Here is a 13,475-nt window from a genome sequence, read left to right as displayed (position 1 = left end):
TCTGGCGGTCAATTGGATATGTGCTAACATACGAGGGGGCCGAACCTGGGGACGCATAGCGGTGTACCATTAAATACCTGCAGGTATGCACTGATACGCAAGCTAGCCGGCTATGAGGAATGCAGCATGAAGGCAAAAAACACAACTAATGTCCGTCATTGCGACGGCTATTTGTCATGTCATGGCGTAAGTGGGCAAAACATTTGGAAACAACCAGGGAAGTGATACCGGCTCAACATTGCTGTAACGAACCAGATTTGTTGCAAATCTCTTCTGCACTGATGACAATACGAATGTGGATGGAATTCTGCGAGAACTTGGAAGAGCTATTCATGCTTGACGTCAAGAAATGCTAATCTAAACTTTTTTTTTCCGTGACAGTTTCAATGCTAAATGCTTTTGTACCTCAATCGATAATAAATTTTATTTTGACCAGGCAGTTTGGATCACACGATTCCCTGATTAAAACGTTTTCTTCCCCACATTTTTTATTAAAGAACGCAATCAGGACAGAACACCCAGCTTTACAAACCTCCCTTCCCAAGAACACACAAGGGCACTCACCGGGCGCGTCGGTGGCCATAATCTTCTCCAGCTGCGAAACGAGGCTGCACTCCAGGATCTGGTGCCTGCGTCGGATAAGTGCAGCGTCATCACCTCCCTCACTGATACAGTCTCCGGTTATGAATGCAAACAGCCCAAATTCATCAATGGCAAGTATTGTCACCTGACCGGTACTTCTCTCATTTGGGGCGTTGGATTAAACCAAATTTAGCAAGGTACTGGAGGGCATGTAAGCACTTTTTGAAAACAGCTTTGTTCCTGTGTATTCTTTCTTTCGTCCCCGTTTGTTAGCGCTGTTTTTTTGGAAAATATAAAATATATCACCAACTCGCCCGCTTAGCTATCTTGTAGTAAGGCTACATTAAAAGGGGCTGCAAACACGAAATTTTGGATGAGTGTTCTTTGCTTATGATGACACATAAATAAGCACTTTGCACTATCCTGCACCGCGTAAAAATTTCCGCACAACTGAATTTTCACATGCCTATCGGCGAAAATTCTACAGGGTGACACAGTGACGTCTCACATACGAAGAACAAATTAACAAACGTAATAGGTGTAAGCCATCCAGAATTTGGCGTCCATATACTGTATTTGCACAATTCTAACGTGCACCTTTTTTCCCAAAAATAAGCATTCAAAAATACATGCGCGTTACAATCAGACTCAAAATGCAAAAAAACCTCCAAACCGAAACCTAGATCTCAAAAGCCGAAACGAAGCAGCTCAATGAACGATAGCCAGCCGCATTGCCATCGGTATCAGCAAGCCGTTTTGAGGCGGATCCATCCACGAGCGGATTTAGCGTTTCGATCACCATTTTTTGCAAATGTTCCGTTTCGCTGGTGTACCCAGAAGCTGAGTTGGATACGTGCATTCACCCACAGCACAGCGACAAGATGGAAAGGCAACAATGCTTTCATTACGAGGCATCGTTTAAGCGGAAAGTAATTCAGTTAGCAGGAAAAGAAGAGAACCGGGCAGCGTCCCGTGCATTAGATGTCCCGGAGACATGCGTTCCTGAAAGAGCTGTCTTCCGACTCTGACGGTGAGTAGCTTATGATATTCCCATCTCGTGGCTCTGTTCGTGTGTTCCGACTTGTGTTCATGAGTTCGATTAAATGTTTTAGGCAACTTTCAGACGCTTCTTGACTGCGCTATTCAATGTGCGCAGTAGAATCGGCGCCATGTTATTTTTTGTGGTTTCCGGGCCTTAAATATTACTGCGCGTTACAATCGGGGGCACGTTAGAATCGTGCAAATACGTTATTCCCTTTAGCTGAATATAGCTAAGATCACTGTCACATTTAATAGTGTAATGAACCCACTTTTATTTATTTCAACAAAAGGCGACATCAGTTTGGTCCACTGTGCAGGCAAAAAAAAAAAATCTAATTTTTTTTCACATTACGTGAAAAATTGCTGAATTAGAAATGTTTTCACATGGCAGCATGAGCTATTGCGCGACCATGGAAATCCCCATTTACTGCTGCAGCCCTACTTCAAGCTCTCTGCCCCTGCTTGAAAGTCACGGCCATTCTAATTCGGATAGCGCCAGAAAAAATTAACACCACCGCTGTGTTTCCATCTTGTGTAGATACTGAATGAGACACAATACAAGTAATGTAAAAACTGTCCCTACACGTCCCTATGAGCACTTGCCCTCATTTATAGAAGGTACGGCGAGAACTGGGCTACCTACTTGACCGAGTCCTTGTAGCGGTCATTGCTGACCGAGCTCGTGGAGAGGGACAGCTGCAACAGGAGCTCCAGGCGGGTGGGCACGATGTCGTCGATGTCCTGACTCAGTTCCTCTTCTGCCATGTCCATGAACTGGACCACAAAGTCACCCTGGTCCATGAGGAAGAAGTGCTTCACCGACCTGCCAAGAGGGTTTAACAACGGTGGAACAAACGAGAACACGGCTCCATGTAGCAGCTGTTGTAGCAGAAGAATCACACATGGCAGCAGCAGTACCTAGTTTTGCAGCAGGAAAAGTGTTTTATAGAAGACATACCACTATACGTAGCAGAACGAAAATTTTGCTCGCGTTTCTTGAAAAATTAGAACTCTTGGACTGAACTTTCTGTACAGTGCAGCCCCGATTATGCATCCCGTGTTTTTTCTCCATAGCGAGACGCCTTCCTCGTGACGAACTAGAGCGGGGGCAGCGAATCCTTCAAATATATAGCGCATTGAAAATACGACTAACATATTGTCACACAAAGAGTTGCGGTAGCGAAGCTAGGTTCATTCAGACAGGCACAAGTTAGCAACAAACCCGCGAGAAGAGTCACTGGTAACCAGCGTGAATAAGGCAGGGCCACAGAACACTTAGAAATGTGGCATCACTTCCCCTCTCTGAAAGGCACCGGCCTTGGCACTGCTTAATGGAGAACGGAAAGAATAGGAAATGACAGTATCGCAGGACATCTGTCTGGTGGTAGCCATTAGTGACCAGCTAACGGGCATAGTAAGGCTTCATTCTTGCAACGTGAACATCTTCAGAAGCCAGCCGCCTAGAGAAACTTCACAGTTTACTTCACTCAGTTAGTGGATCACTTTATATGAGCCAAAGTATCGGCGAAGCAGCTTTTCAGACCATCCTCTCATACGGATTTGGTTCCACACCCAAACTTGTTCTCCGGGCTCATAATTTGCATCTCTGTGGCAGAGAGTATATCGGAGTCTTTCTGCTGATCCGTCAGAAACTCTTCACAAAGCACCGATAATACGCACAAAGACCCAAAAACGACACATGCTTCGCTTGTCGGTTCAAATGGGGAAAGCAGCGATGGCGGCTAACACCTTTGGCGCTCACAATGTAGCCCAGAAATTTCAGCTCTTGGAAAGCAAAGTGACCCTTTTCTGGCCTAAGAGAAAGAGCGGTTGAACGAATGGCTTCGAAAACAGCGTACAGGTGCCAAACGTGTTCTTCGAAAGTGTCAGAGAAAACCCCAACATCATCCAAGCACACCCAGCACGGCTGCCATTTCAGGTCAGAAAGCATGGAGTCCATCATCTGCTAGAAGTTTGCAGGTGCCGAGCGTTTGCACAAATTCATAGAAACCATCCGGTGTAATAAAGGCGGTCATCTACCGTTCACGTTTGTCCACCTCTATCTCATATATATGAAGCAATGCAGTCTGCATGTGTGACTGCGCCACAGGGACGGCCAGAAATGTGGCAATATGGCACGTTCCTATGCGATCTGTGCAATTACCACCCACAGTAAGATATGTTACTTGACCACTTCACTAGAAAATGTCATGTGATCCTAAGTTAAGATCCCTTTAAGGTCTGGTGCTTGAGATAGCCTGGCTGACAGTTCGGAGCAGTGCTCCATATGCAAGCCGTGACCACTGTCGGTGTGAGTGGCCTCCAGGGTGCCACTGCCTCGCACATTACTGTCAAAGTCTTGTGGAAATAAATTATATGTTGTTGATTTTAATGACAGGGTGTCGTCCTCAGACAAATGATTAAGAAAGTTGTACTGTGCAATGCAAGCACGTTATGATGAACTGTAGGCATAGCGCCGCCGGTGAAACTAGTGCACTTGGTCGAATATTTTAGGGGAATCCCCCAAGGTCGAGTAGATTTGTAATAAGGGAGTAATTACTTATTCACATCCAACCAAGTGAAGCCATACAGCTACAAAGGAAAGCCAGCGTGCTTGCATGACTGATATTTCGCTGACGTCCGAACCTGGTTGGCAGCGTGTCACCGTAAAAAAACGCACCACTCGCATTGTTTCCTTGCACTGCATCCAACACATCTGCTCCCCATTCTGGCTTTTCATTTTCCTTTTCTCATGCAAAGTTAGCGTCGCTGATGGACTGTGTGTCCGGAATTCCAGGCTGAGCACAGCGCATGTGGTGATAAGTTTATGGTCGTGACAATTTTTAATGCGTAAAAAATTATGCACGCATGAAGCAGTTTTTTTCCACGGATATTTGCAATTTTTTTTTAGCTACTGGCTGCCAATTAGGGGATGCGTCCGTTACACAAGCATATACAGTATATTTAAATTCCCTTGCCAGATATTCTACAATAGCTTAGCTGACTTACTCGTAGAGACCTACATAAACCCCCTTGGGCAAAAAAGGAAAAAAAAATTCTCTATAAGTGCGAAGCAGCACCTGAGGAAGTAAAGGAGAAAAATATGTATAGAAATAAAAATGCCCCAGTAATTTGCAGCGTCACGAAGAGAGAGAGAGAGATAGAGTTCCTCACCTAAGGCGTCCCATGAGATCCACTTTGTCCATGAGCAGGTGGAGCAGCATGCGACTGGCCTTGTGGTACACCTCGTCAATTTTGTCCGAGTACTCCCGCTCGTTCGGGGAGTAGCACAAGCGGTCGTCTCCCCCACCGCACGAAGTGGGTCGCTGGCCTGATTGCACAACACAGCACTCAGACTAGAGACGTTTACGCCAATGAACCAAAACAAGACAGGGCAAACACAAACTAGTATGCAGACATTTCTCACTACTATTTTAGTATTTTGTTCTCCCCCCAATATAAAACTGCCTCCCACGGTACAGTTAAACCGCCAAGCAGTAACACAGTCCCAGCGGAATGTTTGTAAGTGCGCCAAAAAGCATGTACTACAAAAAAAAGAGGAAAAGGCATACAAGTGGCAACTCTGCATTCGAAAAGCACTCTAAGGTTGCAGCCCATTTTCGCCCTCATTACCTCTTTGGTTACCGTGAATTGTGACCACCATCACACCCCTTTCGAACATCACGAATTTGCCGTCCATGTGAGCCATCACGTACTAACTACACCTAAATGCACAAGCGGGGCTCGTTGACTGACGTCACCGTCCAAATATCCAGAAGTCATAGCTTCCCAGCCACAACGTGAATATACAAGGGAGTGAGCCAGCCCAAACACAGTGGTTGACGAGGAAACCTGTCAACAGCACCAACTGAGATATGTACCCCTCGCATATGACCCATTGCCTTGGCTGGTGATGGCAGTATATAGTTGTGAGTTGCATGTGCAGGGAGGTGGTACGGGAGGGACCATCACACGGAGAGGGTGGGTGAGAACACACAAGCTCAGAAGAGGGTGTTTTTTTTTTGGTTTTTGTTTCCTTCTTTTCTGCCAAGCCCTGGGTTCGAGGTTGCGCTAGACTTGCAGAGGCCGCAGCTACTTGGAATTAAGGAAATAATGGCCCTAATAGGACAAAGACTGACAGTCTATGCATTGGTTTCGATCGTAAGTTGACTGCTCCGCTTTGGATTTTTGAAGCCATCAACTCACAATCGTATACGTACGATAGTTATTAAGTTACAGTGACTTTGTCAGTGACTTACCGTATATTGCCGCGTATAAGTCGACATTTTTTTTAAATGTCCTTCCAAAGTTGAGGGGTCGACTTATAATCGGAGTCTACGTATATGCGGAGTCTTAAAGTCTGCCTATATGCGGGGTCAAAAGTGATTTCGACTGAGTCGCGGATGACATCACGTCCCGTGCGCTCGTAATTCCATAATAGTTGTCAGACACGGTGCAAAAGTAGATCTGCTTAAAAAAAACTTCAATTTAATTGAGGTATGCACCAAAGGTTTGTTTTAATACGATAGCAACTTATCGACAAACCGCGGGCGTTCCACGGAAAGACGGCCAAAGCCGGGCGGGCTGGCAATGTTTGATACAAATGGAATAGCTACAAATCCAATCTAACCCAAAACTAGACCATACGTGACCAGTCACAAGAGCCGAGCATTTTCGAGTGTTGTGCAGCCGTGCAAGTTGCAACGTTGTTGTGTGCCTTTTGCCATTTCTGCACGTAGGCCGTCGCACCGCCTACAGCTAACAGCGGTGTAAGTGGTTTGTGTCGCTGCCCGACGGACGCCTTGCAAGATGCCGCCGCAACCTCGGCAACAGTATAACGTGGCTTGCGGCAAGTCATCCTCTACACCAAGTTGGAAAACAACGTCGCAGCGGGGCGGAAGTTTGACGTCTCAGAAAAGTGAAAGAGAGGCTAGAGAAAACAAAGGAGCAAGGTTTTTGCATGCTTTTTGCGGGCCGAAGTCCGAACAATATCCTGCCATTAAGGAGGCGGTTCGAGAGTGGGTTCACAACCAGCAAGCATCTTATGGTGAAGTGGCGCAATGGGTCAAAGATGCCTAATATGAACTGCCAACAGACATGGTCTCTGTGGCGTTTTTCTTGCGCGGCACCTCGGCACCCCTTCCAACGACCAGCGGCAGCAATGGCTCATAAGATGATCGCGACTGTGTCCTCACAAGCGACGACTAGTCAGAGAAGTCGCGTGAACGAATAAATGTTTCTTTATGACTCGGCCTTCTGAAACACTTTTTGGCCGAGCTAAGACTACAGGGTGCAGCAGCGCCGACCTAAATTCGAAGTAGCTTTTCTTTGCCCAAAAAGGGTCGCGAGTTGGGCGGTTGACTTATAATCAGCAATATACGGTAGTTTGTCACAGTAATTTCCGTAAATATATCTCGTTGCACTACCAGCGCCATCTGCCCCTGCTTCATGACCACAAAATCCCCACGTTTTTGGAGGGATCTGAGTCTCTCCAAAGAAAGGGAGGAGCAAACCGTGAAAAAACTACTAGCACACTTTGATCACACCACAAATGCTTCAGAAGCAATGGCATACAACTAGCATTAAAAAGCAGCTGAAAAGCATCAATTCCAGCACAACTTCAAGGCGGTAAGCATGAGCAGGAAACTATTCAAGTATAACTGGTGGCTGAATGCAACCGGAGCTTTTTCCGTGGTGAGTGGCAGCCGTTTTGCCACTTCCTGTGACTGATGCGGCCAGTCACGCTGTTTGAGACACTGCAGCGCACTTCCCTGGCTTTAGTTTTATGCCTGGACGTCATCACGCTGTTCTAATGCCCTGCTCATATTTTTCTCTCTTTCATCCACGCGCTTCCTCTGCTCATTGAGTATGCCAAGTTCAGGGGAACCGTTGCGGTGAAGCATCCTCAATGCACAACAGGACCGTTTGTAACGAAACTCTGACTTTGGTACTTTTTGCGACTAGGGCTAATATCACACAGCCCAAGAAGCAAAGTGGCCGCGGCCTGACGGGGGACGCATGCGTGCCCTGCCTTTGAGGTCAAAGGTCAAACTCACCGCACTGGAGGATGACATTCTGGTATTTTCCTGTGGCGAGTATGCGGTCCTTGATGGTCTTCATAAAACAGGGAACCATGTCAGGAATCAGTGTATACCGGCTGTTCCAGTAGCTAGCGTCGCACGTCGGTCAAGGAGGAAACACGGAGAGCCAAGGACGGTACAATTAATACACCACGCGATGTAAAAAATTACGGGGAACACTTAAGCTCTGCCTTTAATACTGCACTGAAGGTGAAAATGTCTCTTGGGTATCATGTGTTACGCGGAGCAAAACTGTGAAGGAAAATAATTTTTTCCTTCACATAGCTAGAAATCATTGAATGAATGTAAATGATGTGTTTTCTCTTACAATGGGACTTGACATAAGCTGAAGGTTCATTACAAGAAGAAAGTGATACAGGCAAGATTAGGCAGGCAACGCATCCTCCCCTGAATTCATTACACCGTCTGAGTAGCAATTGAGATATGCTTTGCTTTCCTTATCATTAGCATTCTTTAAAATTTTCATTTCTGCTACAAGCACACCGATGGTCAACAACAGGGAGTGTGCCATCATTAGCACACCCTCTACTATCAAAGGTCCAAATGTCAGCTTGACAGTGTTCAGAGCAATAACCTCTTTCCAACATCCCCTCTGGTTAACACTGGTCTGTTGTGATGAGGTCTGTAATGCTAATGTACGCTCTACTCCATGGATCATGTTGACGAAGTTTTTTAAGCCAGTGGCAGCCTATTATACATGCCCTTCCCAACTCACAAATGTGGACACTCTATTTAAAAGAGAGTTAGCAGGAAAAGGATACTTGTCGCTGCTGTCGATGGACATGTCCTCCTTCTTTATCAGGGTTTTGTCTCCCACGAGGAACTGAAGTTGGCAGTGAGAAAAAAGTTTTCTTTTAGATGACAGGACAATTAAGGACAAAAACATTAAACTTCTGCCACACTACCTCCCCCTCTCCCCTTTTTTTCTCCGACACTGAAAAAAGTCGAGCACACAAAAGGCACGGAAGACAGCATCATCAAGGTGTGTAACCGTGGAAACACCATTGAGCACTGCAGTAACAAAGCTGCTGGGAACAATAAAAGTTTTTCGCTTCCGCAAGAATTTCATTATCATGAAAACACTAGGGGTGTGCGAATATTTGATAATTTCGAATATTCGATCGAATAGCACAGCATTCGATATTCGCTTCGAACCGAATTCTCGGTATTAGAAATTTCAAAGTATTCGTCTCGCGCGAATTGTGTTTCTGGGACGCTCGCCCGCTTGCTTTGTGTGGTTTCGGTTTCGAGTAATGCCGCATATATGGCTTTTTACGCGAAAGCGTATACAGGTCGTTCGCCCGAAAATTCGTCGGCCCCCCTCCTTTTTTTCTTTTTCAAGAGTTGCGGAAAAGATTATCCGACAGGACAGATCGAAAAAAGAAGAGGTGCAAACGAAGCTTGCAGAGGTTTTCGCAAGCGGAGTGGAGTCCTTCTCTATCACAATTGATGGTTGGACATCGCGAGCGAACGACCGCTATGTAAGTTTCACTTGCCATGTGATGGATAAGGCATTTGTGCAACATTACATGCACTGGCCTGTACCGAATTGGCGGGTGCTCACACTGCCAAGAACTTGGCGGAGTTCATCGGAACTGTAATAGAGGAGTGGGAACTTCCATCTGAAGGAACGGTGCCGACCTTTGTGGTCACTGACAACGGGAGAAACTTTGTTTCGGCGGTTGCGCGATCGTCGTGGCAGGGAGTGCTGTGTTTCGGCCACACGCTTCAGTTATGCATCAATGATGTCAAAAAAGATGTGGCGGGGCTTGCACAGCTTAGTGCAAAAGCAAAGTCAATAGTAGGTCGGTATAAGCGAAGTGCCAAGGCTCGAGCACGCCTTAATGAAATTCAGAAAAGCATGCTTTTGGATTGTCTTGAAGTAGTGCAGGACGTACCGACACGTTGGAACAGCGAGCATGCCATGTTGGCCTGACTTCTAAGACTTCGTGCCCCTATTACTGTGGAACTTTCAGAATGTGACGTGGTTGAAAATCTCACCGCACAAGAGTGGAAGCTACTAGCAGCATCAGTAAAGGTCCTGCAGCCGCTTGATCAGGCCACAACTGAACTCTCTGGGGATAGCTACCCAACTCTCTCACAAGTTATCCCGCTGCTTGAATGCACAAGGATCGTTCTTGCACAGCATTTGAATGATTATGATGCAGCATCAATTGCATACAGCCTACTAAAGAGCATCAAGTCTAGATTTCCTGACATCAAGATGCCTCAGCTTCCAGCATTAGCCATGTTGGCTGACCCTAGGTACAAAGATGCATGCTACACTACCGAAGCTGAAAAGAAATGGGCGCTTGATCTCCTTGTGAAAGCAGCAGGAGAGACGGTGCTAGTGCATCTGCATGCTGAGGTTCCAAGCGGAGTCTGCGCATCTCCAAGACTTTCCACTTCGGGTGACTCTGTGTGGTGCGCCTTTGACAAATTTAGTTCCGATAAGAGCCGCCGACCACACCATACAGTGAAGAATAAGTCGCCGAGTACTTGAAAAGCCCCCTTCTTCCGCAGTCTGAAGACCCTTTGGCATGGTGGAGAACCAACGGCAGCCATCTGTACCCATCCATAGCACCACTTGCACGCAAATATCTTTAAATCCCAGCAACACAGACTACCAGCGAAAGGCTGTTTTCAGCTGCAGGAAACATTGTGCGCTGTCAGAGAGAGAACCTGCTCACCCGTCATGTAGAACAGCTTGTGTTTCTGCACGATAACATTTAGATTTGAGTATGCTGGGCTGTAAATGGCAGCTGTCACCAGAAGTGCAGAATGTCTTTTTTTTCTTTACTGTTCTTAGTGCTCTTGCTGCAGTGTAGTGCAGTTACTACTATAGTCTCAGTTATTGGTTGTACTACTGGCACCGTTCTGTTATACTCTCATTTTTTTAAATTTTATCTCGAATTTCTTATTAGAGAGCCAGCAGTATCTTTATGTGGTATAACGTTTTATTACCAAGCCAGCAAAAATTGTTCATCACTCACTTTAGGTGCTTTCTTAAAATTTTGAAGTGTGGTTTTAAATAAAGCCTCAGTGCAGTATGTAATGGCATCGTGTATTGGGAAAATAAATGGTTTTGGAAATGCCTACTGTGATTCAGCCTCTTTTTAGTGCCAGAAGTACTACTCAAACTATTCGCTTCGAAATTATTCGAAGAAAATCACTATTCGCTTCGAATCAAAAAACCACTATTCGCACACCCCTAGAAAGCACGACTGTACAGATAGGTATATATAAATGAATCTGATCGTGAAATATAAATATAAGTAAATTTAAATAAATATGAACCCGCTGAAAGTTTCACACGATTTAAATAACATGTTATGAGCAAGAATCACAAATTCAAAACAAATAATAAAGCGACTCACCTCTTTGAAAGGGTCTTCGATGCGTCCCCTGTAGACCCAACTCTCAAGCATGGCAAAGTAGGGCACCGCAGCCTACGCAGTCAAGAACAACTTTTCAATAACAGATACAGAGAATGAAAGCAGACACATGCTTGGTGTCTCACATCAAAACCACATCAAACATGGATTGCATCTGCCGCTGCTACTTTCTCCTAGAAAGGTAAAGACGGCCCGATGATATTTCTAGGTGCAAGGTTCTATAAAAAAAAAAAAAGAAAAAGAAAAAATGCAAAAATAAACTAGGCCTACATGCAAGAGAGTATGAACTATGGGGGTTCAAAGTCCATGGACAATTTTGGCCATAAAGGACACCATAGTGAAGGGGTCCAGTTGAGTTTTGCAACCTGGGGTTCCTATCATGCACTGATATTGCAAGAAGACGGGAACCTTGCCGTTCAACCCCTTCAAAACAAAGCTGCTCCAGCTCTGATCGAACCTGGACACCACGGCTAATAAACCCATCAAACCAACTGACCTCCGCACGCGTCAGTTTTCCCAAAGCTGCACCACCATCACGTTGGTTGTGGTTGGCTGGTCAGCGCACACACATGCAACAGCACTACTGTTCCCTGCGCCTTACGTGAACTCACTGCTCATCCCTCATACCTCACCACCAAGGAAAATTAGTCATGTTGTAATTTACAAAATTTCCCTGACTATTACATACGAGGCAAACATGCCCTAAGAGTCTTTCTCTTAGCCATAGCTTATGCAGCTCGTTCGGTCGAAAAGCCGTCGGCGTAGTCGCCACACTCCGCGTCGAAAATACAGTCGAACTCGGATATATCGAACTCGAAGTTCGATATATCGATAATTCGATATAGAAAAATCGACTTCAGACACCGCTTACGATCGTAAAAAATGATACCGTATTTGTCACGTAATCAACCCACTTGCATAATTTAATCAACCTATCTCGCACATACTCAACCCACTCGCAGAGCATTTGCAGCTATCACGCTTTCCAATGATTTTGTGGCAGTGGACTACGCCCGCCCCAAGTGCGGCGTGATAAATCGAACCAGGCTTGTGCGATCAAGCCATCAGGGGCACTCTGCCAAGTTCGCTCCCCGCCACTGCAGGAGCTATCAAAAGACAAACACTCCATGACGTTATCGCTGCGCAGCATCTTAGCACGCTGCCAAGAAATGAGCTATGGATGACACGACCGAAACGGAGTGGCGCGCACCATCGACATTTCTGCCACGGCGACACAAAAACCTTGGTTTGAGTTTTTTTTTTTTTTTAGACATACAGCGCAACAAATGTAGGATGAGCGAGTAGACGGGAACAGCGCTAAAAAAATTATGCACCAACTAGCTCAACTTTCAGTTTCACAGTTTTGAGCTGCCGTGGTGGCTCGAGCGGGGAAAGGGACGCAGTTCCAACAAGTTGGAAATTTTTCGCTCTGTCGCTGCCGCTCGTCACCGAGATCGCAAAATAGCTTGCATGTGAGCGAGCTGGCCTTAAGGCTTTTTTTTTTTCAAAATTCTCGGGTACAAAAGTGAAAGATGGGTTCATTATGCGAGTGGGTTGATTACGCGACAAATACAGTATCGTTTTTCTGCATCGTAAGTGCCGTCACAAGCCGATTCTGTATATCGAATTATTGATATATCGAACTATTTCACGATCCCCTTCCAGTTCAATATATCCGGGTTCGACTGTATTCTCAAATCAGATATGACCCACATGTCAAGCGATTAGTATTTGAAACGTCAAACATTCGTACACTCCTACCTACATTTCCAGTTTTGCAACGGATGCTGAACAGAAATTAATCGAGAACAAAACTGTGATAAACTATTAAGACCATCACTCATAAACCTCAACAATTTAAAACCTTCAACAAAAGCTTACAAGTACTCACTTTTTTGGTCAGGTAGAGGCAGACTTCCTTTGCCTTTGTATCCCTGCAGATGAACAGAGAGCGACAATCAATGCAAAAAAAGGGCAGGTCTGTTTGAGAAATTCTTCACTGACAGTACCACGCGGCCCCAAAACATGACACCCGACAATGGACAAAACAAATTCCTTGGTATATTACAATGCTTTTCCATTCTCCAATGTCATCCCTTTGAAGCGTGTGTAGTATTCGAGAACTGCACTGCTGAGGTACTGATAATTTGGCAGAAGCCCTCTCCCGGGGCAACAGTGGCAGGCGTGACTGAAAGCGGCAAAATGCATGACGACGTACATCGCCCCCATGGCCGGTCAAGCTCTAGCCGCAGCAGCATCAAAATGACCGTGTGCACTGTACTCTAGACTGCCGCTCTCTGACCCCCCCACCTCCGCTTCCCCAATTAACAACGCCCCATTCGCATCAATGTTGCGT

The 13,475-nt window shown here is 45.7% G+C and overlaps 1 protein-coding gene and 1 pseudogene across 3 annotated transcripts in view; one reads left to right on the top strand and one right to left on the bottom strand.

Moving 5' to 3' along the window:
- The window catches only part of LOC146173932 (gamma-tubulin complex component 2-like), a 77,426-nt gene that overhangs the window by 30,071 nt on the left and 33,880 nt on the right, over positions 1-13,475 (bottom strand). For all 3 annotated transcript variants that reach the window (XM_084583881.1, XM_084583883.1, XM_084583882.1), the window contains exons 11-17: positions 13,011-13,053; positions 11,102-11,173; positions 8,486-8,547; positions 7,680-7,792; positions 4,798-4,954; positions 2,267-2,446; positions 565-629 (exon numbers count right to left, since the gene is read on the bottom strand). In XM_084583881.1, coding sequence (XP_084440007.1) covers positions 565-629; positions 2,267-2,446; positions 4,798-4,954; positions 7,680-7,792; positions 8,486-8,547; positions 11,102-11,173; positions 13,011-13,053 — 692 coding nt within the window. The remainder of the gene's footprint in view (positions 1-564; positions 630-2,266; positions 2,447-4,797; positions 4,955-7,679; positions 7,793-8,485; positions 8,548-11,101; positions 11,174-13,010; positions 13,054-13,475) is intronic.
- LOC146173933 (zinc finger BED domain-containing protein 4-like) lies at positions 8,978-10,227 on the top strand (annotated as a pseudogene).

The sequence above is a fragment of the Amblyomma maculatum genome, chromosome 11, assembly GCF_055883805.1.
Source record: "Amblyomma maculatum isolate TAMU_Amacu chromosome 11, ASM5588380v1, whole genome shotgun sequence".
Taxonomy (NCBI): domain Eukaryota; kingdom Metazoa; phylum Arthropoda; class Arachnida; order Ixodida; family Ixodidae; genus Amblyomma; species Amblyomma maculatum.
Note: the sequence above shows the minus strand (reverse complement) of the source record. Positions and strands in the feature narration are given on the sequence as shown.